A 27,572-nucleotide genomic window follows, 5' to 3' on the forward strand; every position below is an offset into this window, starting at 1 on the left:
GGGTGGATGGATGAATGGATGGATGGATGGATGATGGGTGGAGCTGGGTGAGGATTTAGAGGGAGAGTTTGCCCTCCAGCCCCAACACCTGGTGTATGGTGCTGCTGAAAAAGCTGCTGGTGGGAGCCCAGTGGGGATGTCCCCATTTTGGGGTGGCAGGGTCCCTCCATGGGACACTCCCGGCTTGTCTGGCTCACATGGAGACAAAGGGACCATGATGTTGGAACCTGGCTGGGGACAACCAGCAGCCACAATGACCCAGCACAGCCGGTTGGTTCCATCATTTCCAAGCACCTGTTCGGGGATCCTGGTTCCCGCAAAGCCCCAGCACAGGCGGGATCACAGCTCGCGTCTCACTGACCTGCACTCGGTGTCACCCACCGAAATTCCCACCCCCTGACTGTGCTTCCAGCTTTTTTGTGCATTTGCCCTTGCAGCCGAACAAACAAGATGTCAGAAAGCAGAGACAAAGTCCAACCTGCACTGCTGCTGCTGGAAGGTGCCCCTCGGGGAGGCGGTCGGGTCCCCAGGGCTGCTTGGGACGGGGATGTGGCTGGTGGCGGATTTGGGTCCCTCACCAGAGGGAGGGTGCGGGAAACACGGGGGTGAAACACGGGGGTGAAACACGGGAGTGAAACACGGGTGAAACACGGGTGAAACACAGGGGTGAAACACGGGTGAAACACGGGGGTGAAACATGGGCCTGCAGGGCGAGCATGGGACTGTGGGGTCTCACCGGCTGGGGGGAGAGCGGCTCGTGGGGTGACATACGGGTGACACACGGGTGACACAGCTCCAGGGGCTGGCACCGGCCTGAGTGCTGGCTTCTGGCAGCGTGGCCAGGAGATCGAGGGCTGGGTGGCCGCTTGCCAACAGACGGAAGCAATTGCCGTAAGAGCACAAACAGGCTGTTTGCATCCTCGGAGCACCATGGCTCTGCCCCTCCCACTGTGGGGTGGCAGCCCCCGAATCGGGTGGATTTACCCCAGAAAAAGGGCTTTGCTCTCCCAGCTTTAGAGCCCCCCTGTGCCCGCCGTCCCACCCGGCATCGAGGGACATCCCCATCCCAAAACCCTTTGGGGTGTGCGGAGGGTGGGGAGTTGCTTCTCCCTCCCCACCCTGCTTTGCACAGGGATATCAGACTGGGACCACCCTGTCGGGTTTCGGGCTGCAGAGCATCCCTGGGAAGATGTGTCCAGGGGTTTTCTGTGTGTGTTGGCGGGTGCACGAGGGGTGAGAGCTGCTGGGGGTGGACAGTGCGCCCGCACCCCTGTGCCAGCCCCGCTGAGCAGTGTGTCCCCGGGCAGCGCTGTGCCCGAGGGCTCTGGACAGGACACGCTGGGTGCTGGTGGTCTGTGCAGAGCACGCTGGGTCCTGATCGGTGCAGAGCACGCCGGATCCTGATCGGTGCAGAGCACGCCGGGTGCCGGTGCTGTGCTCGGGGGCAGGCAGAGCGGGGAGCGTGCGGGGGAGCCAGCGCAGCCCCGGCGCGCCGCCAGCCCCTTGTGTAACGGGACGCGGCTCTTGCCAGCGCCGCAGCGGCCAAGAGTTGGAAAGGTCAGGGCGATGTTTTTGAGCAGGGGTTCGCTGTCCTTTTAGGAAACCTCTCGTCCCCACAGCTGGAGGGGGCGTTTGACCCAGTGTCCCGCTGGCGGGCACGGCGGGGGCCCGCGGGCAGCGAGCGGCCCCGGTTGCGAGAGGGGACACGTGCTTGCTTGCTCTTACGGGAAGAGGCGGAGGAATAAATGATTCACCAGGAGGTTTGTGCCAGGGATCCTGCAACAATTAACCGTTGTGTTTTGCGGGTGGGATTTCTGACATCTTACTCATGAGTGCAGCTTCTTGGCAGGATCCTCATGTTCTCGGGGAGAGGAAAAAAAGGCGCGTTTTTATTTCCTCCATCCTTGCGGGGCCCCAGCCCCAAAGACCCGAGCCGGCCAAGGACGAGGAGCGCCCGGGCTTCCGGCACGCCGGGGAGGGGGCGGCCAGCCCGGCTCCATACTTGAGGCTCTGCCAGATGGGCTGCAGCCGGATTCCTCGCGAGGTCCTGCCCGGGTGCCTGGGGAGTGCGCAGCCCGGTGCCTGGTGCCGGCGGCACGGAGCGCTGCCCGTGGGCACGGGTGCAGGCTTCGTGCTGGAAAACCTCTGGAGGGTGGGAGAGGGGGGGTCACCCTCTTGCTTCACCCTAAATGCTGCCCTGCCCGGCTGGTGTCCCCATCACTCAGTGGGTGTTCCCATCACCCCATGGGTGTCCCCATCACCCAGCTGCTGTCCCCATCACCCCGCGGGTGTCCCCATCACCCCATGGGTGTCCCCATCACCCAGCTGCTGTCCCCATCACCCAGTGGGTGTCCCCATCACCCTCTGGGTGTCCCCATCACCCAGCTGCTGTCCCCATCACCCAGTGGGTGTCCCCATCACCCTCTGGATGTCTCCATCACCCAGCTGCTGTCCCCATCACCGGCGGTGCCAGGGCTGAGCCGTGCAGCTCTCTCCTGCAGCGAGGCGGTTGGGGATGGATCCCCACCACCCACAGCTCCCCCTCGGGAAGCTCTCCGGCCCCCTGCCCGCATGTGGCTGCACACCGTCATGTTCGAGCTCGTCCTGCTCCAGCCCTTTGTGCAAACATCCAGTTTGCTTTCAGCTCTGCTTGCTCTGCCCCTCTCCTGTGGGTCGCTGAGGGCGGGGGTGCTCCCGGTGACACCCCAAAGATGAGGTTCTACCCCCGTGCTTGGGGTGAGCCTTGCAAGCATTTTGCACCCCATACCGATGCTCCCTCCCCTCGAGCAGCCGGGGTCGCTGTCCTGGCGCATCCCCGAGCATCCTCTCGGTGACACTCCATGCGGAGGGACAGTTTCCCTCTCCAGGCGTGTCCCGAGGGCGGACACCATTTCTCAGCTGGTCGAGTCGGGGTGCGGGGACCCCAGACAACTCCCTGTCAAAACGAAACTGAGCCAGGGGCAAAAGTGTAAGAAACCTTTATTTGAACCAGATTTTCTCCAAACAAGGCACTTGTGCTTAGGATTATTCTTAGAGGCACTTAGGGCTACAGGACAGTCGGGAAGTGGAAAAGCTCCTCCTCTTTGGTACAGCCAGTTTTGGGGTGCTCGGCTCCTGCCACAGGGGGTGTCCCCAGCAGTTCCAGAGAGGGCTCCGCAGGGCTCTGAGCAGCGAGGAAAGGGGGACAGGACCCCGCAGGCTCTGGGGGTGCGTGGAGGACATCCCTCCGCTCCAAGGGGCGCCGGGGGCTGCTGGCAGACGTGAGGGGGAGGCCTAAGTGGGGCCGAAGACAGATTCTGGTTGCTCTTGCTTGTGGTAGTAGAAGTTCATGGTGGCAAAAGCGCCGGTAGCCATCAGGGCGATGATGAGGATGACGAGGAAGATGTTGAGCAGCAGGGCGGTGATGTTCAGGTACTTGGCGGTGGAGCCGTAGCTGAGCGCCCCGCTGTAGTCACTGAGGACTTTGCGGTCCCTGGACTGGGGGAAGTGGAGGGGACAGTCAGTGCGGTCGGGGGACGCCCTGGGGGGCTCCGGCCGGGCGGGAGAGGTGCTGGAGGGGCCGTGCAAGCCTGAGCTGCTGTGCAGGGCTGGGATCCCCCCAAAACACCAGGAGAACCCTGGGGTGCCAGGTTCCCCCGCTGTCCCAAACCCCCACCCTCCCCAGAGCTACCAGCCAGGGCTCAGGGGGCTGGGGGTCTGTGCACTGTAGGCTTGGCAGGGGCTATTGGGCACCCCAGGGTCAAGGCTCTGTGGGGTCCATGGGTCTCCCTGGGGCTGAGGGCTCTGTGTGGTCCATGGGGGCTCTGTGGGGTCCATGTGGCACCCCAGGATAGGGTCTCCATGGGGTCCATGGGTCTCCCTGGGGCTGGTGGCTCTGTGGGCTCCATGGGGGCTCTGTAGGGTCTAGGTGACATCCCAGGGTTGGGACGCTGGGAGATCCATGGGTCTCGCTGGAGTTGGGGGCTCTGCCAGCCCTGTGGGGGCTCTGGGGGTGCATAGGGGCTCTGGGTGGTGCTTTGGGCACCCCAGGGTCAGGGCTCTGGGGGCTCCATGTAGTACCTCATGGTCGGGGGCTCGGTGGGGTCCCCGGGACCTCTCCCCCCCACCGTGTAGGTGCCCCCCGGGCTCCCCCCGGTGCTCCCACCTTGACGGAGAAGACGAGCGCCAGGAAGCCCAGGCAGCAGACGTTGCCGTAGAGCGCGGTGCAGAGCGACCAGGCCAGGTGGTCGCGGGGGGGCGGCGGGGGCTCCACGGGCACGACGACGCTGGGGGGCAGCCCCTCCGCCTCCCCCGGCTCGGGCAGCGGCTCGTAGGGCGGCAGCAGCGGCCCCAGCGACAGCGACCGCTCCATGATGCCGGCGGCCGGAGCGGAGGGTGGGCGGGAGGCGGGAGCTCGGTCCCGGTTTCGTTTCCCCGGAGCGGGCTGTGCCGGGGGCGGAGCAGCCCCGTCCGGTCCCCGTGCCCAGGGGGAGCCCCCGCCCTCCCTCTGCCCAATTCTCCCCCCCGCTTCTTTTCTTCCCCTCGCTCCTTGTCCCCTGCTTTGTCCCCTTCTTGTCCTGCCCCGTTCCCGGTCCTCTTCTTCGCCCCCACCCGGGTGGCGGGCTGGGGTCAGCCGTGAGCGTTTCGGGGTGCTTGGTGAGGAAACTCGAAGTAGGGTCCCCCCCGCAAGGCACTGGGACCCCCTTTTCCTCCCCGCAGGCTGGACTTGGGGTGCGAGCGGAGGGGCCGCGGCCCGGCCGCCGGGTTGTGGCTGCGGGAGAAGGGCTCTGGCAGCGCCGGCCCCTGGCACAGCCATCGCCGCTCCCGCAGGGTCTGGACGAGCTTCCTTCCCGGAACCGCAGCGGGGTGGCGGGCAAAGGGCTCGGGCTTGGCCGGCCTGTGGAACCCCAAAATCCCGCTGCTGGGGGGGAGAGTGGCTTCGTCAGCAGCGGGACGGGCCCCCTGCTCTGTCACCCTCCCTGGGGTCCCAGCAGTGCATTCTGCTCTTGCAGCGGGGCACAAGCCTGGCTCCGACTTCGTCGCCCACAAATATGGCGTGAGGCTGCAAGGTGCCACCTGTTGGGGACATCAATTGGGACCCGTGAAAAGCCCCGAGCCAGCTCCCTGTGCTCCCCGAGGGCACTGACCCCTTAGGAAAATTGCCTTCCCTATTATACCAGGCAGTGTCTGACAGTATATTAACTTAATATGTCTTAAATCACATTATATACTGTAATATAATCAGGTAATAAAATTTTACTGGCAACTCTGGGATTGTTCATGCTGAAATGAAACAAAGGAGTGGACAGCCCGGCCCTGGGAAGATGGGGATTGCTTCTCAGCAGCTTCAAGCTGTCATGAAAGACAAAAGATAGCAGGGACAACCAAGATAGCACCAGCGTCCTAAACCCCTGACACAAGTTTGAAGCCGTTATCTGACATCATAGATCAGTAACTCCATCAAGACTGACTCTAGTGACAGCTGGATTAATAGATAAACAGCAAGAATGTTGAAAAAACAGGGTTGCTTTGCAAAGTTTTACTAGGGTTAGTACTTGGTGGTGAGGGTGCAAATGATTGGTGGAGTTACCATGTACCTGAACGATTAAAGGGTTTCAGAACCCGTGTAAAGCCACATTGGGGGTGCCCGCTTGGGCTGGGACACCGCGTGTGCGTGGATATTTGCTCTTGTACCGCTGTACTTTGTGCCCCAGCCTCTCTCCTCCCCTGGCACAAGCCAGTCATGAATTTTATTCGGGATACCCTGCCAGCGTTCCCAAAGCTCCCGCCCCCCGGGGCCACTGGTGGGGTGGGACAGGCTGAACTTCGGTCCCCTGGCCTTAGGCTGTGCAAACAGCCGTGCCGGACCCGCAGCCTTCGTTGGACAGCTGCAAAAATTGGGGAAATAACTGCTTGATTTCCCCAGACACGCATCTTCAGTGTCTGCACGGAGAGCCTTGTGCAGAGATCCCCTTCATCCCGGCCTGCTCCTCCTGCTCCTCCTCCTCCTCCTCCCGCTGCAGGGCTCCGTGCGGCTTCGTTTCCCAACCGGGACCGAGCTTCCTGCTCTGCCACTTTCCCCACCTGTTTGTCTTAATTGGGCTTAATTAGAAGCTGATTAACCTTCCACATCTGTAAGGGAGCGGAGTGGAGGGAAATGCAAACCAGAGAACTGGTGCCCTCTAGTTTCCCCAGCTGTGAATGTGTTTTTTCCTCTAATAACTGGCTTCCGGCGTGTTTTTGTCCCAGCCCCAAGCCGCAGCGAGGAGGAGCTGCTGCCCCAGCTTGTGGAGCGGGAAAGGAGGAAAACAGCCGGAGGTTCGGGCCAGCGCGGTGCGGAGGCCGAAACCAGCAGCGGGGAGTGAGTTGTGGCCGGTGTCGGTGTGGCCCGGGAGCGCCGGGCTGTCACCGCGGAGCAGCCCTGCCACTGCGGTCCGTGACCCTCCGGCCTCGGGGCCCTGCTCGCTGATGGCAAAATTGAGTCTTATTGTTAATTACTGTTAGGCTTTGCGCAGGGCGAGCTGCAGCCTTTGGGCTTCCCGGCTTCTAGAGGGCAGAAGCGGCCTCGGCCCCGGGGCATCCCGGGTATCCCCAGTCCCCGCGGGATCCCTGAACCCAGCCAGGGGGATCCTGGGATCCCAGACTCCATGGGATCCCTGCACCCAGCGAGAAGGATCCCGGGATCCCAGTCCCCGCGGGATCCCTGCACCCAGCCAGGGGGATCCCGGGATCTCAGTCCCCGCGGGATTCCTGCACCCAGCCAGGGGAATCCGGGGATCCCTGCATCTATTCCCGTGGGATTCCCTGCCCGAAGCGAGGAGGGAGCAGGGAGATCCCTGCACGCAGCCAGGCGGGATCAGGGATCCTCGCACTGTGGGATCCCGGCGCACCGGACCGGGCCCGCAGCCCGTGCGGCGGCCGCGCGGGATCGTACCATTCCCGCCGCGGGGGTCAAGGTCGGGTGGGGCCCCGCCGAGGGGCCGCCACCCGTCCCGCCGGGCCCCGCGGCACGGAGAGCCCTTCCCCTGTCGCCCCACTGCCGCCCTGCCCTCCCGCCGCGCAGGGACGGGGACAAAGACGGGGACGGCGACACGGTCACCCCCCGCTCCCCGCATGGCCTCGCCCGCGGCGCCTGGCGGGGATGCCGGCCCGTTGGCGTGGAGACGCGCGGCGCCTCTGCGGGCTCCTCCCCCGCGGGGCACCCATTGGCGGTTGGCCCGCGCGGAGCCCCCTGTGATTGGCCGGCGGTGCCGTCGCTCGGGCCAAGGGGCGTGGCGGGCCGGGGCCGCCGCAGCCCCGTTCATTCATTCCCCCGCCCGCGGGTCCGGCGCGCCGGGGCGGCGGCGATGGCCATGGCGATGCACCGGGCGGCCGGGGGGCACCGCGCCGAGCCGCGCCGCCGCCCCGCTGCCCTCGCAGCCGGCCCGTAACCAGCGGGCTGGGCGGGGGGCCCCATGGGCCGGGGCTAGGCCGGCGGCGGGGGCGATGCGGGCGGCAGGATGCCGCGGCTCCCGGTGAAGAAGCTCCGGAAGCAGCTGAAGCTGCTGCTGCTGCTGGTGCTGCTCACCTTCGCCGTCTGGTTCACCTACCTCCACATCAGCCTGGTGCGCCAGGGCCGCGCCCTGCGCCTCCCCTTCGCCTACGGCAGAGGTAACGGGGCGGGGGGCGGGCGACCCCCCCGTCAACCGGGGGCAGCGCCGGGGGGCCCCTCCCGGCCCATCACCCCGCGGTACGGGGTCTCGGTGGAGTTTGGGCCCCCGAAGGGTGGTGGGTGCCCCCCGCCGCTCTGGGCTTCCAGAGCATCCCCCAGCGCCGCCGTCACCCCGCGCCCGCGGGGCAGGGACCCCCGGGAGGGACCCCCGTCCCAACGGCAGCTTTCAGCCGCCATCACCCGGGCGGGTTTGGGGACAGCGGGACCCCGCGGCGGGCACCTCGGCACTGGCCCCGGCGATGCACCTTCGGGACTGGGGTGACCAGAGGAGCCCCGGGAGGGACCCCGAAGCAGTCGGGCGTTTTCCATTCTCCCCCCGTGAACGCCTCTGTCCTCGTTTTTCTGCCCGCCGCCTTGGCTGCGGTGACAAAGAAGGCCATTTATAGCCACTGTCGCTGCTTGGAAGGGGCAAACCCAGCCCTCCTGTCCTTTCCTGACACTTTCTCAGCCCGTGTTTCTCCATCAGAGACAAATCCTGCATCTGCCAGCCCGGGCTGGGGCCTGGGGAGCGATCCGGGGTGCTCGGGGGGGCAGTGATCACCCTATGGTTCAGCTTCATGGTTAATTAGGGGCTTCATGGTTTGTTAGGGTAACGGTTGGACTCGATGATCTTGAGAGTCTCTTCCAGCCAAAATTATGATTCTAGGGTTAATTGCTCCCAGCTTTACCCTTGCAGACCTCGCTGGGCTGCTCGGGTGGTGCAAAACCGCCCAAAATGTTTGCCGGGTGAAACTTGAGCTGTAACATTTCAGGTTGGACTGAACTCGCCTAGCGGTTTTTGTCCTAAAAAAATAGGAAAGAAATGAAGATTGGTGCTTATTTAGGCAAGCAGCGGCTTTCCTGAGCGGGTCAGAGCGGCTCCTGAGGCTGGCGAAGCCTCCCAGCCGGCAATCCCAAAGTTTCTGGCTGTAGCAGCAGCATGATCCTGCACTTTTTTGGGCCTGATGGTTAAACCAGGGAAATGGGGATAATGCAAATGGGAGAAGCGGGAAGCGAGGCTGGTTTTGCATCTCCTGGTGGGGGGCGTGTGGGGCTGTGCCGCTTGGTTTCCCTCCGGCTGCAGGGTGATGCTTAATGGAAAAGGCACCAGTTACAGGAGGCTGCCCACCAGCAGCCCCCGTGTCCCGCAGTTATCGGGGTGCTGAGGATGGCCCGGGGGTACTTTCTGCTGGTTCTGCTGAGGTTTGGGGTTACTCCAGGGGCCTCTTCCCCGGGAAGCTGGACCTCGCTGGCCAGATCCTGCCCATCCCCGCTGTCCAGGACCGGACTCCAAGGAGATGCTGCTCCTCGCTTGGGGATTTTCCGTCACCCTGAGCAAGCCTGTGGCAGAGCTGGAGTTCAGGTCCTGCCGACAGCTGGTTTTGGTTGTGCAGGGCAGTGATGCAGAGGGGTTGGGGGAGGCCGGAGGGGTCTGGTCACACGTGGATGGACCCCGGTCCCAGCAGAGAGCAGAGTGGGGGAGCCAGGAGCTGTTTCAGTCGGAAAAATACTGGAATAAAAAAAAATACATATCCAAGGAAGAAAAATACATATTCAAGAAAAAGCTGCTTGTGAGGGTTTGGGGAGGGAGGGAAGGGTTTGGGGCTGAGCAGAGCTGTGCTGGAGGGGCCTCTGGTGTGTCCTGGCCCCGAGTCCCCTGGGGACAGGGGGACGCTTGTCCCCGGAGGGACGGGGTGGCTGGGGGATGTGGGGCTCTGCGGCATCACCGCCAGGGTCCGGCTCCTGCAGGCGTCTGAGGTTCCCAGGGGACTCTTGGTTTTGACCAGAACCTGCTCTGAGGATGCTGCCCGGCTCGCGTCAGCTGGCACAGGACGCATGAAGAAAAGGTTAATTACTCATTAAAGGCAGTGTCGCCAAGCAGATGGGCTTTCTGCAGCCTGAAGGTGCAGGGCACGAAGGTTTTGGCAGCTCGGGGGGGTGTGAGGCGGGGAGGACCAGCCAAGCAGCGCCGGCGGGGTCTGCCGGGGTTGGGGGGCTCAGTGAGGATGTGGAGGGCATTATTTGGGGCCACCCAAGTCCCCTCGGCCCAGCCAGCGTCACACGTGGAGCTGGAGCATCTGGGGACTCGGCTGGGAACCGCGCTGTTGCTGCATCCCTGATAGAATAACTCCCCCTTTTCTTATCTTCTACAAGTAGATAATTACCCTTCTCTGCCTAATTGAACACACGGATTCCTCATCTGAAATAATGAGGCCGTTACGGTGTTCTCCCGGCTGGAAACCGCGCCGGGTCAATGGGGCGGAAATGCTGGCGTGCCAGGTGGGGAGGGAAATGGTGTAAAAAAGGGAGGAAGGGGGAAAATCTGGCAGTGCGACTTTGGAGCGGCTCTAGCGGGGCGCGCTGGTGCTGCTCCCGGTGCCGTCGCACCGCGGCCGTGCTTTGGCTCCGGGGGTGTTCCCGGTGGCGGGAGGCAGATTTCGGGAGGGGTTTGCAGCGGGGGCGCTGGAGGATGCCGAAGCCAACTCGGGGCTAAAGCGGGAGCAAACCCCGCGGGGCGTCTCGGTACCGCGGTCACAGCGCTGCCCGGTCGGGTGTGCGTGACCCCTGGGCTTTGGGAGAGGAACCGCTGGTGCGCGGGACCTTTGGGGTCCGAGCGCCCCCGAAAACGCTGCGAGCCCCGGCAGTGATGGGCTGCGGGCTCCGTTGGGTGCGATGCTCTTTGCTCGGCTCGGCCCGTCGCTGCTGCAGAGCCGTGTCCTTCCCGTCCCCCTCCGGGGACCCGTCCCTCGGGTCTGGCAGGAGGGAGCAGCTTTGGGGTGACGCGTTTCCCATGAGCGGTGGGGGATGAAGCGCCCGTTTGGGACGGGGCGGTTGAGATGGGCGCTTCGCTGTTAACTGGGATGCTGAAACGCTGCAACCACAGAGGGTCTTGTCCTTTTGTCAAGGCTGCTGGAGCAGGTGGGGACGAGGATGAGGAGGAGCCCTTTGAAGAGGAAGGGCAGCGGGTTTGTGGGGCGGCTGAGCTGCTTTTCTGTCCCTCCCGTCCCTGCTGCTTTGGGTTCTGCAAAGGCAAAGATGTGGCTCCTCAAAGGGATGACTTGGCTTTGAAGCACCTCGTGGTGGCACCTGTCCCCAGCCCGGCTGCCACCCGTCCCCCTGGCATCCGGGGTCCCCAAAAAGGTCCCTTGAAGCCATGGGAGGTAGGAGCTGCAGGGCTTGGAAGTAGAGCGAAAACCCAGAGGAGCCCTGGACATGGGTCAGGGGGCCAGCTTTGGCACTCGTGTCCCTGGTGACAGCAGAAGGAGCAGAGAGCAAAGCGCCCGTCCCCCATCGCTCCCCAGCGCGGAGGCTCTTCCAGGACCTGGCAGCTCAAGTCCTTTTAAAAACACTAAAAAAAGACAGAAACCAACCCGATAAAATACTCTCCATCCCCTTTAATGTGAGCATTTGCTGTCAATTAATTTCCTGAGCTGTTTTCCCCCTCTCGGGGCTTCTTTTGAAGTCTCCGTTAACCGCAGAGCTGCCGATGCTCCGCCGCGAGCGGGGTCACCCGTCACCCTGCTGCGCTGGGGACAAGGCAGCTCCGTGTGGAAGGGGCCTCGGTGCTGGGTCCCTCGGCTGCTTGGTGCGTCTGCAGCCCGGCCGTGCCGTGGTGGAGCCCAGCAGCTTCGGGAGCGTCCTGGAGGGGACACGGAGGGACCACGGCAGGGACGAGCAGCCGCCTTGGGGTGTCGGTGGCTGGTTGGTTTGGCAGTGGCGGCAGCCAGGGGTGTTGGCTGGACACGGATGGGAGATGGAGACGGCTGGGTGATGGAGCTGGCCAAGAGCCGCCGCTGCCCGGCGGGAGCGCGCAGTGCCATGTGCAGAGCATGTCGGGGGGACCGTGTCTGGGCTGTCCCCGGGGGGCAGGTCTGGGACGTGGCAGGGGGGCGCAGAGCGAGGTCACAGCGAGCGGCTGCGGAGGGGGCTCCTTAGCAGGGGCTGGGAGACGCAGCGTGAGCGAGGGGCATCTCTGCCTGCTGAGGGTTTGGAGCGGCTCCAGCGAGCTGCAGAGCGATCCCGGCTCCGCCGAAGAAAGGGGCTGTGTTCGGGTGAGGCAGCGGGCGGGAGAGGAAGAGGAGGGCAGAGGAGGCAGGAGGAGCCGCTGAAAGGCTCTCTGTGCTCGGGAAGGGGTGGCACGGGGGGGTTGTGTGACCGGGATAAGGAGAGCTCGTCACCCCGCGCCAGGCAGTGGATGGAGGGATGGAGGGATGCGGAGTGGAGGGATGCGGGATGGAGGGATGCAGGGATGAGGGATGGAGGGCTGGAGGGATGCGGGCTGGAGGGATGCGGGATGCAGGATGCAGGGATGCAGGATGGAGGGATGCGGGGTGGAGGGACGCGGGATGCGGGATGGAGGGATGCGGGATGGAGGGATGCAGGGATGAGGGATGGAGGGCTGGAGGGATGCGGGATGCAGGATGCAGGGATGCGGGATGCAGAATGCAGGGATGCAGGATGGAGGGATGGAGGGATGTGGGATGGAGGGATGCAGGCGAAGCTGGGGAGGGGCGCAGGGGGAACCGAAGCTGCCAGGAGCAGCCGGGGCTGCCGGGCTGCAGAAGGGGCTTCAGAGCTGAGTTTCCTGTCCCACGCTGGGGACACGGGGTCTGTGCCGCCATGTCCCAGGTGGCGCTGGTTGTGGCCGCTGAATGCTGATGGCACGGGAGGCGTGTGGCGGGGGCTCCGTCTGGCCCTGGTTTTGGGGTGTCCGTCCAAAGCATGAGACCCAGCTGCTGTGGCAGAGAAAGGGGCTGCGCCCTCCCCAAAAAATGAGTGCATTTTCTGAGTGTGCGCTGTTCCGGTGGGGCTGCTGGTTATTTTAGCGCTGGGAAGGAAGTTTGTTTTCAACCGAGCTGCCCCTCGGGAGCACAAGGAGATGGTGGGAGCTGCAGCGGGGAGCGGGGGTTGCGGGTAATTAACACAGCACGTGGTAACGAAGTTGTGTGCGGGGCTGGTAGCCCGGCCTGCGATGGTGCCGTTGGTGTGGGGCTCGGGGCTTTGGGGACAATGTGTCCGCGGGTTCGGTCCCTCCCTGCCGGGAGCACTGGCTGGGGCAGCACCCGCGTGTCCCCGTGCCAGGTGAGGGCAGCAGCGCTGGGATGGGGACGCGGGTGGTGTGTGGGTGTCACCCCGTCCCGCTCCCCGCAGATGGCGAGCGGCCCGGGGAGGTGACGGGTGCGGGCAGGCGGCCGGCGGCGCAGGCAGCGGCACGGCGCGGTGGGGCTGAGGACTCCAGCGAGAGCCGCGAGGACGAGCCCATGGTAACGGGGACAGGGAGGGACCCGGGGTCACTGGTCCTGGTCCCCTGCCCAGCTCACAGCCACCACAGCAGCTCCGGGGGTGGAGGGGGCACAAGCTCCGGTTCTGCTCAGAGACCCTCAGGTGGATCAAAAACTCCCCAGTGTCCCACGGACACCGGCAGTGTTGTCCCTTTGCCCCTGGACACCGGTGCTGTTGTCCCTTTGCCCACGGACACCGGCGGTGTTGTCCCTTTGCCCCTGGACACCGGCGGTGTTGTCCCTTTGCCCACGGACACCGGCAGTGTTGTCCCTTTGCCCCTGGACACCGGTGTTGTCCCTTTGCCCCTGGACACCGGTGTTGTCCCTTCGCCCACGGACACCGGTGTTGTCCCTTCGCCCACGGACACCGGTGTTGTCCCTTTGCCCCTGGACACCGGTGTTGTCTCTTTGCCCACAGACACCGGTGTTGTCCCTTCACCCACGGACACCGGTGTTGTCCCTTCACCCACGGACACCGGTGTTGTCTCTTTGCCCACAGACACCGGTGTTGTCCCTTCACCCACGGACACCGGTGTTGTCCCTCGGGGAGCAGAGCAGCATCCCCCCGTGAGCAGATGTAGCGACCGCTCCTGCCCTTTTGGGGACAGAGCCCAAGATGTTCCATTTCCAGCCGCCTGTCAGAGCGCTGAGCATTTTGGATGAACAGAAAAGTCACTGTTTTGGAGAGGTTTCTCCCCTCAGCAGAGGAAGGGGAGTGAGTTTGGCTGGAACATGTGGGAGCTGCTCCCGGGACGCCTTGCCCAGGCTCTCCTGCCTGCCCGGCCCCGTTTCCCTCGCTGTTCCCCGGGTTCGGCGGTGCTTGGGGTCTGGCATAGGGCGTTTGGATCCGGGGATCCCCGTGGGGGCGCGGGCTGACCCGACCCCGCGCCCCCTGTTCCCGCAGAGCGAGGGGCAGGACCTGGACGGCTGGTTTGCCCGAGGCCCCGACCGGGCCCCCCCGCGCCCCCTCAACCTGACCCGGCAGCCCCTGCCCTGGAGCCAGCAGGTGGGTGATGGGGGGCGGCGCAGGGGGGTCCCCAGAGCAGTCACCCGCCCGTCGGTGGGCGCCCCGTGTCCCCGCAGCTCCAGAGCCGCCTCCAGCGTCCCCCTCGTGCTCTGTGTCACCGTCCCAGGGCTCTGCCTGGTCCCGGGTGCGTGAGGATGAGCTCCTGGGGGTCATGTCAGGGTGTCAGCCCCTCCTGGGCCTGCGAGGGGACAGGGGACATCTGGCCGCGTGTCCCCTCCAGATGGTCCATCCTGGTGCTGGTGGGATGGGTGAAGGACGGGGTCAGGATTTTGGTGCCGTACCCAGACAACCTCCCCTGTCCCCGTGCGCCGCAGCAGGAGGGCTGCGTCCTGGGGCTGGCACAGGGTGTCGCTGCGGGAGAGCCAGGGCAGGTGACACCCGTGGGTGGGACACCCGCGGTCCGCCTGCCCTGGCGCTGTCCCTGGGGGGCACGCGCGAGCACCCCTGCCCCGTCCCGCCCCGCAGTACAAGGGCAAGGCCAACCTGCACGTGTTCGAGGACTGGTGCGGGGGGGCCGTCCGGCACCTGCGCAAGAACCTGCACTTCCCGCTCTTCCCACACGTGAGTGCCAGCCAGCGGGTCCCTGTGGGGTGCTGTGGGTCCCTGTGGGGTGCTGTGGGTCCCTGTGGGGTGCTGTGGGTTGTTGTGGGTGCCCGCGGGGTGCTGTGGGTACCCATGGGGTGCTGTGGGTCCCTGTGAGGTGCTGTGGGTCGTTGTGGGTCCCCGTGGCTTGCTGTGGGTGCTCGCAGGGTGCTGTGGGTCCCTGAGGGGTGCTGTGGGTCCCTGAGGGGTGCTGTGGGTCCTTGAGGGGTGCTGTTTGTCCCCATGACTTGCTGTGGGTCCCTGAGGGGTGCTGTGGGTCCCCGTGTGTCCCCGCTGGCTCTGGGCTCAGTCCCTGGCAGGTGATTCCCAGCAGAGCGGGGTTGGAGGGAGCGGTGGGTGGGGGTGGGACCTCCCTGTTCCCTCTGGTGCTGGAGACCCCAGGGTGACCGGGAGGACGTGGGACGGTGACACTGGTGCTTGTGAGCCGGGGCACGAACTCTTCGTGTCCCCGTGTCCCCTGCAGACCCGCACCACGGTGAAGAAGCTGGCTGTGTCGCCCAAGTGGAAGAACTACGGGCTGAGGATCTTTGGCTACATCCACCCCTTCAAGGATGGTGAGTGCTGGAGCCCCTTCTCCTGCGGCAGCGTGGGGAAGCTGCCTCCTGCCCCTTCTGGGGCCACACGAGGACACAACGGCTCTTGGGGACAGTCCCTGAGCCCTGGCTCCCACTAGGAGGGGCTTCCTGGAGCAAAGGCCGTTTTCCCTGGTTGCTTCGAAGGGAGGCGAAGCCCTGATCCCGTCAGGACGGAGCCACATTTGGGGTCCAGGTGGCCCCATCACCCCTGTCTCTCTGTCCGTGATTCCCGTCCCACAGGAGGCAGCGGCTGGGCCCGCGTCCCCGGCGCTGCGGGGTCCCTGCCTGGTCACCTTCTCCTTTGCTCCGCAGGGGATTTCCAGTTTTCTGTGGCATCGGATGACAACTCCGAGTTCTGGCTCAGCTCGGACGAGAGCCCGTCCAGCGCGCGGCTGGCGGCCTTCGTGGGCAAGGTGCCGTCCTCGTCCCCCGCCGTCCTCGTCCCCCCCGTCCCCAGCCATGGGTGCCCGGCTCGCACCGCGAGCGTCCCGCTCGGTGCCGCGCTCCCGGCGTGCCGATACCCACCTGCGTGCGCCTGGGGTCCCCAGCGCCCCGTTGACCATGTCCCAAACCCAAGGCTGCTCTTCAGCTGCCGCAAGTTCTCCTCTTTGCAAGTCTCCGTGCTGCAGCAGCTCTCGGAAGCGATGAGCAGTGTCCCTACGTGACTTTGCCCGTGGTTCGCTTGGCCCCGGGTGTCCCCGGTGCTCTCACAAGTCCCTCTTCCCTCCCCAGCTGGGCACCGAGTGGACGGCGCCGGGGGAGTTCACCAAATTCAGCTCCCAGGTGTCCAAACCCCTGCGGTGAGTGTGTCCTGGGTGGGGGGAGATGGGGGACATGGAGCTGCTGGTTCCCCGTGACCCGTCTCAGGGTTGGGGGAGATGGAGCTGCTGGCCCCATGCAGCCCCGTTCCCCCTTCCCTGGGGGACACCCCGGTCACCCTCCCTGCCCAAAGGGGCTCTGGGCTGGGCAGCAGCGGCACCACCCATGTCCGCAGGGCTGGGGACGCTGGGGCGCAGCCAACTCTGAGCTGACATGTGGGGACAGGGATCCCCCGGCCTCCCGAAGCTCCTCAGCAGTGGTGGGGAATCGGAGCCCCCATCACGCCGCCCCGGGAAGGGAAGGTTTAGCCGTGTGTGAGCAGGACAGAGAGGGTCCCCGAGATGTTCCCTGGCAGGAGCTCCATGGCTCAGCGCTGGTTTCTAACCGGCCCCTTCCCTCCCCGCAGCCTCATGGCCTCCAGACGTTACTACTTCGAGCTGCTCCACAAACAGGACGACCGAGGCTCGGACCACGTGGAAGTTGGTGTGAGTGGATGTCCCCAGCGCGGGCTCCGTCCAAGGCTTGTCCTGGCAGGAGCCGGTGCCAGGGCCCTCCCTGACGCACCTTAAAACGCTTTGCGTGTCTCCTCCCTCCTCTGCCCTCTGGCCCCTACAGAGCAGCAGGCGGAGGGGACAGGGGGACATGTCCCCTGGGGGCTCCTGCCTGGAGGAGCCCATTGCCTGGGCCAGGAGAGCCGGGAGGTGTCAGAGCAGAGCGGGGCTTCCTGGCCACCTGGCTGGCTCGTGTCCCTGTGTTGGGGTGGGAGGGACGCCGGGATGATGGAGCGGGTCCCTTTCTCCTTATCCCTCAGGGACACCCTTGGTTTCAGATGGGACCCGCCTGCTCTGGAGCTGGGCTGGCTCTGGGAGGGGAAGGTGTTGGCTCCTTAGCAAAGGTTTCCTCTCTCCCAAGCGCTCATTAATCTCTGGAGCCGCACTGGTGCCAGCAGAGCGCCGGGGCTGCCAGCGCCCTCCCTCCTCCTCCTCACCCACCTTGCCCTGCTCCATCCCCTCTCCCATCGGCAGCCCCCCCCCTCCTCGTCGCCCACCTCGCCCTGCTCCATCCCCTCTCCCATCGGCAGCCCCCCCCCCTCCTCCTCGCCCACCTCGCCCTGCTCCATCCCATCTCCCATCGGCAGCCCCCCCTCCTCCTCCTCGCCCACCTCGCCCTGCTCCATCCCACCTCCCATCGGCAGCCCCCCCTCCTCCTCCTCGCCCACCTCGCCCTGCTCCATCCCATCTCCCATCGGCAGCCCCCCCTCCTCCTCGTCGCCCACCTCGCCCTGCTCCATCCCATCTCCCATCGGCAGCCCCCCTCCTCCTCCTCGCCCACCTCGCCCTGCTCCATCCCATCTCCCATCGGCAGCCCCCCCCCTCCTCCTCGCCCACCTCGCCCTGCTCCATCCCATCTCCCATCGGCAGCCCCCCCTCCTCCTCGTCGCCCACCTCGCCCTGCTCCATCCCATCTCCCATCGGCAGCCCCCCCCCTCCTCCTCGCCCACCTCGCCCTGCTCCATCCCATCTCCCATCGGCAGCCCCCCCTCCTCCTCCTCGCCCACCTCGCCCTGCTCCATCCCATCTCCCATCGGCAGCCCCCCCTCCTCCTCCTCGCCCACCTCGCCCTGCTCCATCCCACCTCCCATCGGCAGCCCCCCCTCCTCCTCCTCGCCCACCTCGCCCTGCTCCATCCCATCTCCCATCGGCAGCCCCCCCTCCTCCTCCTCGCCCACCTCGCCCTGCTCCATCCCATCTCCCATCGGCAGCCCCCCCCCTCCTCCTCGCCCACCTCGCCCTGCTCCATCCCATCTCCCATCGGCAGCCCCCCCTCCTCCTCCTCGCCCACCTCGCCCTGCTCCATCCCATCTCCCATCGGCAGCCCCCCCCCTCCTCCTCGCCCACCTCGCCCTGCTCCATCCCATCTCCCATCGGCAGCCCCCCCTCCTCCTCCTCACCCACCTCACCCTGCTCCATCCCCTCTCCCATCGGCAGCCCCCCCCCTCCTCCTCGCCCACCTCGCCCTGCTCCATCCCACCTCCCATCGGCAGCCCCCCCTCCTCCTCCTCGCCCACCTCGCCCTGCTCCATCCCACCTCCCATCGGCAGCCCCCCCCCTCCTCCTCACCCACCTCACCCTGCTCCATCCCCTCTCCCATCGGCAGCCCCCCCCCTCCTCCTCGCCCACCTCGCCCTGCTCCATCCCATCTCCCATCGGCAGCCCCCCCCCTCCTCCTCGTCGCCCACCTCGCCCTGCTCCATCCCATCTCCCATCGGCAGCCCCCCCTCCTCCTCCTCGCCCACCTCGCCCTGCTCCATCCCATCTCCCATCGGCAGCCCCCCCTCCTCCTCCTCGCCCACCTCGCCCTGCTCCATCCCATCTCCCATCGGCAGCCCCCCCTCCTCCTCGTCGCCCACCTCGCCCTGCTCCATCCCATCTCCCATCGGCAGCCCCCCCTCCTCCTCCTCGCCCACCTCGCCCTGCTCCATCCCACCTCCCATCGGCAGCCCCCCCTCCTCCTCCTCGCCCACCTCGCCCTGCTCCATCCCATCTCCCATCGGCAGCCCCCCCTCCTCCTCCTCGCCCACCTCGCCCTGCTCCATCCCATCTCCCATCGGCAGCCCCCCCTCCTCCTCGTCGCCCACCTCGCCCTGCTCCATCCCATCTCCCATCGGCAGCCCCCCCTCCTCCTCGTCGCCCACCTCGCCCTGCTCCATCCCATCTCCCATCGGCAGCCCCCCCTCCTCCTCCTCGCCCACCTCGCCCTGCTCCATCCCATCTCCCATCGCCCAGATAAGATCTGCATTTCGTGAAGAACAAATCCATGGGGGAGATGTGTTTTTGCTGGAGGGGGGAAACCTTTCAGATGTGCAGAAACAAACAACAACAAAGCGGACCCTGGTGCGTCTCTGCCCGCGGGTGTTGATGCGCTTGTCAGGACAAAGGCTCCAGACCTGCGTGTAAAATGCGGGTGGTTAAATGGGTGTGGGGGCTGTGAGACCCCCCAAGTCAATGCAAACTGGCCCTGTCTGCCGTCACCGTGTGTCACGCAGGGTCTGTCCGCTCCCTGTCCCTCCGTGCAGGGCTGCGATCAGCGCGGGCACCTTTCTGGAGCTGGAGATGCTGAAGGGCTGGGGGGGCAGCTGCATCCCAAGCCTCTGCCGCTCCCACTCACCCTACATCCCCTTTTATTTTTCTCCAGTGGCGAGTTTTCCTCCCCAGCTTGAAGTTTGAGGTGATCGACTCCTCCTACATCTCCCTGTACACGGGTAAGGGCCGCGCGTGGCGCTGCGGCAGGCGAGATCCTGGGAAATCCGCACCCCGAGTCCCCAGCGCTGCCGTGGGGTGCCGGGGCTGCGATGGGGGCTGTGCCGTGCCCCTCTGAAAACACGATGCAGAGGTGGCGTGTGGCAGAAACAGCTCTCCTGGTGCTCCGGCCTCCTCCCGGCCCCTCAGCCGGCCCTGAGCTACGAGGAGCTGTCGTGTGAGCGGGGATGGATGGCGCAGGCTTTAATTAAATCTATAGATCTTCTGTTTCCTGCCCTGGCCCTGGCAGCACATAGGGCTTGATAGATGGGTCCTGCCCCCGCGCTCGCTGCGCCGGGGGGGCCATCAAACACACCCGGGAGGGGCCGGCGGCCGCGGGATGGCTGGGAGGACAGGGGTGGAGGAGCGTTGCTGGCTGACGCAGCTGCCCGTGAGACGGGTGACGTGCAGATAAATTCTACCGCGCTCTCTCAGCGCTGGAGAAGCTCTTTCCAGTTCTCTTTCCCACTTGCACAGCAGCATCCCGGGCCGAAGCCACTTCCCTCGTGGGGCCCCCATCCCCGTGGCGGGGGGACACCAGCAGCGCATGAGCATCGCCTTCCCTTCCCTTTCCCTGGGCGTTCCCGGGGTGCAGCCCGGCTTTGGGGACATCTGGGGAGCCTTTCCCTGCTGCAGGCGGAGAACACAGGGCTGGGAAAGGGGGCTCCCGCGCGGCCCCTGGGCAGGAGCACCTGTGGGTGCTGGGACAGGCGGCTCTGAGTGCGGCCACGGTGACCGGAGCAGGGTGACCTCCCTCGCGAGGGCCTGGGGCTGGCTGGTGGCCAAGGCCGCTGTGCCACCCTCGTCCCTGAGCAGCCGCCAAGCCCAGCTCATGCGTGTTCACCTGCACCTCCGCGGGGAGAGCGCTGGCGGCTCAGTTCTGTATCCTTGGGAGGTAAAACCCCCAGCCCTGTCGCTGGGCGAGGTGAGCGATGCTGAGATGGCTGTACCCTTGAAATCTTGGTGCTCATTAGCTGATGGCAGTCACCGTTAGGCTGATTAGCCAGGGGGTCTGCCATTGTGCAAACGCATTGGCTGCCCGTGTCCCCGGGAGCAGGAGGAACCCGCGATCCTGAGCGGCTCCAGGAGGGACAGCGGGGTTGGAGGTGCCACCTCAGGGGAGCTCTGGGACAACGTGTGCCCCGGGGCTCAGCCCTGTCCCGTCCCCCGCAGACGAGTCGTCCCTGAAGATGAACCACGTGGAGCACATCCCGCAGAGCCCCGCCAGCCACGGCGGCGGCCGCCCCTGGGACGCGCACGGGGCCGACATGCTGAGACCCGACCCCAGGGACACCTTCTTCCTCAGTAAGGGGCTGGGGCCGCGTCCCGCCGCGGTCCGGGGGAAATCTGGGAGGGAAGAAGGCAGGACCTGGTTGTCACAGGCACCCCGAGCATCCCTCCTGCCTTCTACCCAGCTCCGGGGTGGCGGACACCTCTGCTGGGGACTGCAGGGGACAAGTTGGGACGGTTTGGGCACAAAGGGTGAGGTGGGCTGGGCTGTGGGGGTGGCAGGGGACAGGCTGGGCTGTGGGGGTGGCAGGGGGCAGGCTGGGCTGTGGCAGGGGCCAGGCTGGGCTGTGGGGGTAGCAGGGGACAGGCTGGGCTGTGGGGGTGGCAGGGGACAGGCTGGGCTGAGGGGGTGGCAGGGGACAGGCTGGGCTGTGGCAGGGGACAGACTGTGGGGGTGGCAGGGGACAGGCTGGGCTGTGGGGGTGGCAGGGGACAGACTGTGGGGGTGGCAGGGGACAGGCTGGGCTGTGGGGGTGGCAGGGGACAGGCTGGGCTGTGGGGGTGGCAGGGGACAGGCTGGGCTGTGGCAGGGGACAGACAGGGCTGAGCCACCGCCGCCTCTCGCCAGCCCCGGCGATCGAGCCGTCCCGCGTGGAGAACGTGCTGGTGCCCTGCGCCTACAGCCCCAGCTACGTGGTGAAGGATTTCCCCATCGCCCGCTACCAGGGCCTGCAGTTCGTGAGTGTCAGCTGGGACGGGGTCAGGCTCCCGCGGGTGGCAGTGGGACACGAGCGCTCTGCCCCCGCCCCAGGGCACGGCCGGTCCCCAATGGTTAAAATGCAGAGGAAAGCGTCCCTGGGTGGAGGATCAGGCTGAGCTTCCCCAGCTTGACCCAAAGGGCTGGGTTAATGCACGGCGGGGTGCTTGAGGCGCTGGGGTCACCTCGGCGTTGAGGGGCCGCCCCGGTGGCCACGGGTCCGCGGCTCGTGGTGTCCCCACAGCGAGCCTGCCCCTGTCCCCAGGTCTACCTCTCCTTCGTGTACCCCAACGACTTCACGCGCCTCACACACATGGAGACGGAGAACAAGTGCTTCTACCGGGAGTCCCCCCTCTACCTGGAGAAGTGAGCGTGGGGGCGCAGCGCGGCGGGAGGGGCAGTGTCCGCAGGGCGCTGAAAGGTGGTGCTGCGTCCTCAGCCGCGTGTGCCCGAGCTCGGTCCCCGCGGCAGGGCCACCCGGGCTGGCTCCAGGCCCGTTCCTGGGCACGCAGCAGCCTGAGCCCTGGCAGCGCTCCCAGCTCCGGCATCCAGCTGTGCCCGGGCAGCTGTTCCTCCCCGGCACACGCAGGCTGGCGTGTGTGCGGGCACGTCGCGCCGTGCGGGCCCCTCCCTGAGCTGCGGTCCTCATCTTTCCTCGCTGTCTCCCAGGTTTGGTTTCTACAAGTACATGAAGATGGATGAGGAGGAGGAGGATCCGCGCCAGCGAGCGTTCCTGTTCCTGGGCGCAGACAGTGAGTCACTCACCGCTCTGCCTGCAGCTGGCAGGGGCTGAGCGCGGCATCCCGCCCGCAGCCCCCGCTCAGGGATGCGGCTCCAGGGTGGCCCCAGCCGCCCGGGGGCTCGGGGGGCCGGGCTGTGCTTGTCCCCGAGCAGCCCCATGCACTCCCACTGGCTCAGCCCCGAAGCCTCCGGCAGGTTCGTCTCTTGCTGGAGAGCATTGGGGTGACAGGATAAGGGGAAACAGCCTCAGGTTGCGCCGGGGGGGGTTGAGGTTGGATTTAGGAACAATTTCTTCCCCAAAGGGCTGTGGGGCACTGGAACAGGCTGCCCAGGGCAGTGCTGGAGTCACCATCCCTGGAGGGCTGGACAGACGGACAGGAGGTTCTCAGGACATGGGGCAGGGACAGAGGGGGTTATGGTTGGATTCAAGATCTTGAGGGTCTCTTCCAACCTAAACAATTCTGTGATTCTATGGTGTTTATCTCTGCCTTTACTCCCAAGATTTCCTGGAGGATGAGGATGAGGAGGAGGAAGGAGCGGACAGCCCGGAGCCCACAGACCTGGCTCCCCACGCCAGGAAGAGCTTTGGGCCGGAACCCAAGGGGAAGGAGGCGCCGCTGGTCACCGGGGCTGGCAGGGACGACCCGGACTACGACAGCTTTGGGCAGCGGCAGGGCCGGGCCGAGGACGGCACACCCGGGCAGGCGGGGGCGTGGAGCCCGGCCAGCGCCAGCCCGGTCACCGTGCCTGTCCCCGTGGGGGACACGGACCCCGCGCCCGAGCAGCTCCATGGGCGGGTGCTCAGCTGGTTACCGCAGGGTCCCAGCAAGGGCGAGGAGGATGAGCTGGGGCTGCTGGCGTCTCCCAAGCGTGCCGGGGCGCTGAGCATCCAGCCCCACCTCTCTGCTCCCATCTTCGGTGGCAAAGCCAAAGCGCCGGGTCCCAGCAAGGCTGCAGCACCCAGGGAGGACAAAAAGCCCCAGAAAGCCCCAGAAAAGGTTTATGTAACCAGGCTGCAGCCAGGGAAGCGCAGAGCCCCGGCCCAGGAACCAGCCTTCCCCGGCATCTTCCTCTACCCCAAGGCTCTGAGGAAGGTCCATCTCCGCTCCAGGGCCCCCCAGAAACACCCTGTGGCCCCCAGCAAGCTCCGGGCCCCCCCTGGCCGCCGCAGACCCTGGCTGCTCAGCACCATCTCCAGGGACAGGGACGCTGCGCAGCGCCGGGGCGGCAGGAGGTGGGAGCGTCTGTCCCGGCTGGCGACGGAGCGGCGGGGGCTGCCCGGCCTCCTGGCCCTGGGCACCGAGGGGCTCTTCAGCCGGGAGACCCGCGAGGACACGACGCCTGCCCCGGGCAGGACAGCGGCCACCACCGATTACAACTCCTCTGAGGCCACCCGCTCGGAGGGGACGCGGGTGACGTCCTTTCTGAAGACGTCGGAAACGACGGCGTCCCAGCAGGAGGAGGGAAAGGGCCCGGAGGAAGGGGAGGAGGAGGAGGTGTCTGACTACAGCTACGAGGCCGGGGAGCTGCAGCCGGGCTGGCTGGAGGACTCCATCAACTGGCAGAGGACGTTCAGCGTCAGCTCGGTGGACTTCGAGCTCCTGCGCTCCGACTGGAACGACCTGCGCTGCAACGTCTCGGGCAACCTGCAGCTGAGCGAGAGCGAGGTGGTGGACGTGGTGGCCCAGTACATGGAGAAGCTCAACGAGAAGAACGGCGGGTAGGGGGACACGGGTGGGAGGCTGGGGGGACGTTTCTTCGCCTGCTGGGCTCCTCGGGGCTGGGTGAGCGGGGTGGTGGGGAGCAGCGCTTGCCGTGGAGGTGCCTCCAAGTGCTTCTCCTTCCCCCACAGCATCTACACCCTCCTGCGGATCGTCAACGTGGAGAAGCGCCGGGACACGGCGCGGGGGAACCGGTACCTGCTGGAGCTGGAGCTGGCGGAGCGGGGCCAGCGCACGGTGCGGCTCTCCGAGTACGTCTACGTCCTCCTGCACCAGGGCCAGCGGGACAGCAGCGCCGAGGCCAACGCCGAGGGGCCGGCCCCGGGGGCCACCGAGCAACCCCCCGGCACCTGGAGCGTCCCCTACGGCAAAGCCGTCCTGTGCCGGCCCCTGCGGCTCAGCTGGCGGCAGGACGTCACGGTGCACTTCGTGGTGCCCGGTAGGTGACGGCAGGACGCGTCCCTGCTGCTCCCTCCGCCCTCGGCATCCTCCGGCGGGAGGAGGGTGATCCTGGGCTGGCCTGGAGGGTGAGGTTCTCTCTGCTCATAAGGACGTGGGGAAATGGCCTCAAGTTGTGCCAGGGGAGGTTTAGGTTGGATGTGAGGAGAAATTTCTTCCTGCAGAGGGTTGTGAAGCACTGGAACAGGCTGCCCAGGGCAACGGTGGAGTCACCGTCCCCGGAGGGGTTTTACGTGGAGATGACGTTCTCAGGGACGTGCTTTATAGGTGGCCTTGGCGGTGCTAACGGTTGGACTCAATGACCTTGAGGGTCTCTTCCAACCAAAATGATTCTGTGATTGGGATGCTGAGGGTCCTCTCCTCAGAGGGGTGTTGGTTGGGTGGGGACGGGGCTGCTCTGGGACCCCCTGAGGGACGTTTCTGGCTGTGTCTGGCAGTGAAGAACCAGGCCCGCTGGGTCCAGCAGTTCATCTCCGACATGGCCCGCCTGTACGGGGCCACCAAGGACGCCAACTTCAACGTCATCCTGGTGGACTTCGACAGCGACGACATGGACGTTGAGAAGGCCCTGCGGGATGCCCGGCTGCCCCGGTAACCCCTCCACGAGCTCTGGTCTCACCCTGCTCCCCCAGGGTCTGCAGGGCTCCATCCTCGTGGCGGGATGTGCCGTCCTCCTGGCGGGATGTGCCGTCCTCCTGGCGGGATGTGCCGTCCTCATGGTGCTCCCACGTGGTGCTCTACCTCACCATGCCTCTCCTCCTCTTTGGGGATTTAAATGTGTTTCCCACACGGAGGAGCTGGGGATGCAGAAACCTCCTTGGCAGGAGCTGTAAGCACCTGAGCCCTTTCCGAGGAGGTCTCCTGTCCTCGCTGGTGTCCCTGTCCCCTTGTGGGTGTGATGTCCCTCTTGGTCACCAGCACCAACCGCCCTGTCCCCTCCCCAGGTACCAGTACCTGCGGCGCACGGGGAACTTCGAGCGCTCGGCCGGGCTGCAGGCTGGCGTGGACACGGTGGAGGTGAGCGCGCAGGACCCGGCCCTGGCCGCAGCGGCTCTCCCGTCCCCCTGACCCTTCCCGGTGTCTGTCCCCTCGCGCAGGACGGGCACAGCATCGTGTTCCTCTGTGACCTGCACATCCACTTCCCCGCCAACATCCTGGACAGCATCCGCAAGCACTGCGTGGAGGGCCGGCTGGCCTACGCGCCCATCGTCATGCGCCTGGGCTGCGGCAGCTCCCCGAGGGAGCCCAACGGTGAGCCCGTCCCCTCGCCGCGACGCCCGTCCCCTCGCCGCGACGCCCGTCCCGCTGGACATGTCCCCGCTTGCCGCAGGGGGCTGTGGTTTGGTTCACAGCTGTGCAGGGAGGAGGATGAGCATTACTCTGATATGGGATTTGAGCCCAAAAGTGATTGAGGCGCGGTGGGTGTGATGTCCCCAAAACTGGGCTGTCACCTGGTGCACCCCCATGGAGGCGGCAGCAATGGGGATGGAGCTGTGATGGGACCGGGATGGGGACGGGGCATTCCTGTGGCTCCGCTGTGGCAGAGGGGACACCCTGGGGACTTGGGGTCCCCCCGCACCCCTCGCCTCATTGCTCTTTCCCCCAGGCTACTGGGAGGTGAATGGCTTTGGCCTCTTCGGCATCTACAAGTCGGACTTTGACCGCGTGGGAGGGATGAACACGGAGGAGTTCCGGGACCGCTGGGGCGGGGAGGACTGGGAGCTCCTGGACAGGTGAGACTGGGAGGACTGGGAGCTCCTGGACAGGTGGGACTGGGAGGACTGGGAGCTCCTGGATGGGTGGGACTGGGAGGACTGGGAGCTCCTGGATGAGTGAGACTGGGAGGACTGGGAGCTCCTGGATGGGTGAGGCTGGGGGTCCTGGCACCACCAACCGGCAGGCAGGGCTGGTCCTGTGGGTTTGGGAACATCCCCTGGGACAGCCGTTGTCCCCTCCCTCCAGCTGGCTTATGGCTGGGGCGGCGAAGGGGCAAAGCCCCTCTGGGAGGGGGGGATTCAGGAGGCCCCCATCTGCCCCCCGAGCGTGTCCCCCCCAGCGTGTCCCCCCCAGCGTGTCCCCCCAGCGTGTCCCCATCTGGCCGCAGGGTCCTGCAGAGCGGGCTGGAGGTGGAGCGCTTGCGTCTCAGGAACTTCTACCATTACTACCACTCCAAGCGCGGCATGTGGAACGCCCGCAGCAAGAAGCCCCCCAAGGACTAGCACCCCGAGCCCGGCCACTGACCGCCCCGCGCCCGGAGCCAGGTCACCGCGGTCCTCAGTTGTCCCCAACCCCCGCCGCCACGCTCGGTGCCGGCACGGAGGGTGCCCGTACGCAACCCGCGGTCGTTTTGGGGAGGGGGGAGCGGGGAGGGTGAAAATGGGTGGTGATTTTTTTCTTAAGGGTCTAATTTCTTAGTCAGAAATGAATTTATTAACTCATTAGCAGCAGGGCAAGGGGCATCCTGCGGTCGGAGGGTGAGGCCTCCGTGGTGGTCCCAGGGCTGAGGGGTGCCTGCATTCTGCTGGCTCTGCAGCCCTTCAGTTGGGTCACCCCCCAAACACACCCTGTCCCTGTGCCGGGCGCTGAGCCCTTTGTGGGGTCTGAGCCCCTGGGGCTGCCCAAACCCTCCTGCCCCCTCCCAGGCAGCCCCTGCAGATGGGAGCAGGGGTTCAGCTCTGCCCTGCCCCGCGGGGACACGGGGACACACTGCTGTGACCCCATGGGGACACGGGGACACGTTGCTGTGACCCCGCGGGGACACGGGGACACGCTGCTGTGACCCCATGGGGACATGGGGACACGCTGCTGTGACTCTGTGAGCCCCGGGGCGGGACGGGCTGGCATTGCCTGTGCCCGGGGAAACTGGGGTGGGCTGGGAAAGGGCAGAGCCCGGAGCCGGTACGGGAGCAGGGGAGAGCAAATGATGTTTCCAAGCTAATTTCTGTGAAATTATGAGGTAGGAAGCTGTTTTCAGGAAGTTTTGTCTGTTTGGGGATTTTTTTTTATTCTTGAAAAATAAAATCGATGTCTTGGCTGGGATTCGCTCCCCTCCATCACCTCGTGCCGTGGCAGGGACGCGGTCCCCGGCAGCACAGGCGTGACGAGCCGGGTCGGCTCTGCCCCTCGGGGCCGGGTGGCCGTGCGGGCTGGCAGGACGTGTTTGCCGCTCCCCATGAGCGGGGAGGGAAAGTCAGAGCCCTGTGGGACGAGGATATCGGGTCGGGACGAGGATCCGCTCTCCTGGGTGTCGCAAGGGCCCCTTCGCCGCTCCGTGCGGTGAGGAGGCGGCGGCAGATGTTGGACGCGCAGATGCAGGTCTGGGCTTGCAGGCGATGCTGAGCCTCCGCCCCACAGCTGGCTGTGCTGCAGCTGCCTGCGCCCCACGCGCCG

The 27,572-nt window shown here is 66.0% G+C and overlaps 2 protein-coding genes across 3 annotated transcripts; one reads left to right on the top strand and one right to left on the bottom strand.

Moving 5' to 3' along the window:
• Positions 1-2,962: 2,962 nt before the first annotated feature.
• On the bottom strand, positions 2,963-4,426 carry LOC136102249 (dispanin subfamily A member 2b-like). Its single transcript, XM_065839202.2, has 2 exons — positions 4,145-4,426; positions 2,963-3,477 (listed from the first exon to the last, which is right to left on the bottom strand). Exons 1-2 carry the CDS (start codon positions 4,349-4,351, stop codon positions 3,274-3,276), a joined length of 411 nt encoding a protein of 136 aa, XP_065695274.1. The 5' UTR covers positions 4,352-4,426; the 3' UTR covers positions 2,963-3,273.
• A 2,880-nt stretch (positions 4,427-7,306) lies between these two features.
• B4GALNT4 (beta-1,4-N-acetyl-galactosaminyltransferase 4) lies at positions 7,307-27,221 on the top strand. Of its 2 annotated transcripts, none has more exons than XM_071808667.1 (20): positions 7,307-7,629; positions 12,821-12,933; positions 13,856-13,957; positions 14,444-14,539; positions 15,045-15,135; positions 15,469-15,569; positions 15,889-15,956; positions 16,382-16,460; positions 19,171-19,237; positions 20,448-20,579; positions 21,133-21,242; positions 21,527-21,627; positions 21,931-22,013; positions 22,504-23,722; positions 23,855-24,162; positions 24,620-24,773; positions 25,127-25,199; positions 25,280-25,433; positions 25,789-25,948; positions 26,287-27,221. In XM_071808667.1, exons 1-19 carry the CDS (start codon positions 7,479-7,481, stop codon positions 25,917-25,919), a joined length of 3,333 nt encoding a protein of 1,110 aa, XP_071664768.1. In that variant the 5' UTR covers positions 7,307-7,478; the 3' UTR covers positions 25,920-25,948; positions 26,287-27,221. The 2 variants fall into 2 exon arrangements, with proteins under 2 accessions (XP_071664768.1, XP_065695561.1); XM_065839489.2 differs by having other exon boundaries at positions 7,309-7,629; positions 25,789-25,915.
• The last annotated feature ends 351 nt before the right edge of the window (positions 27,222-27,572 follow it).

This window comes from Patagioenas fasciata, chromosome 5 (genome assembly GCF_037038585.1).
Source record: "Patagioenas fasciata isolate bPatFas1 chromosome 5, bPatFas1.hap1, whole genome shotgun sequence".
Classification (NCBI taxonomy): domain Eukaryota; kingdom Metazoa; phylum Chordata; class Aves; order Columbiformes; family Columbidae; genus Patagioenas; species Patagioenas fasciata.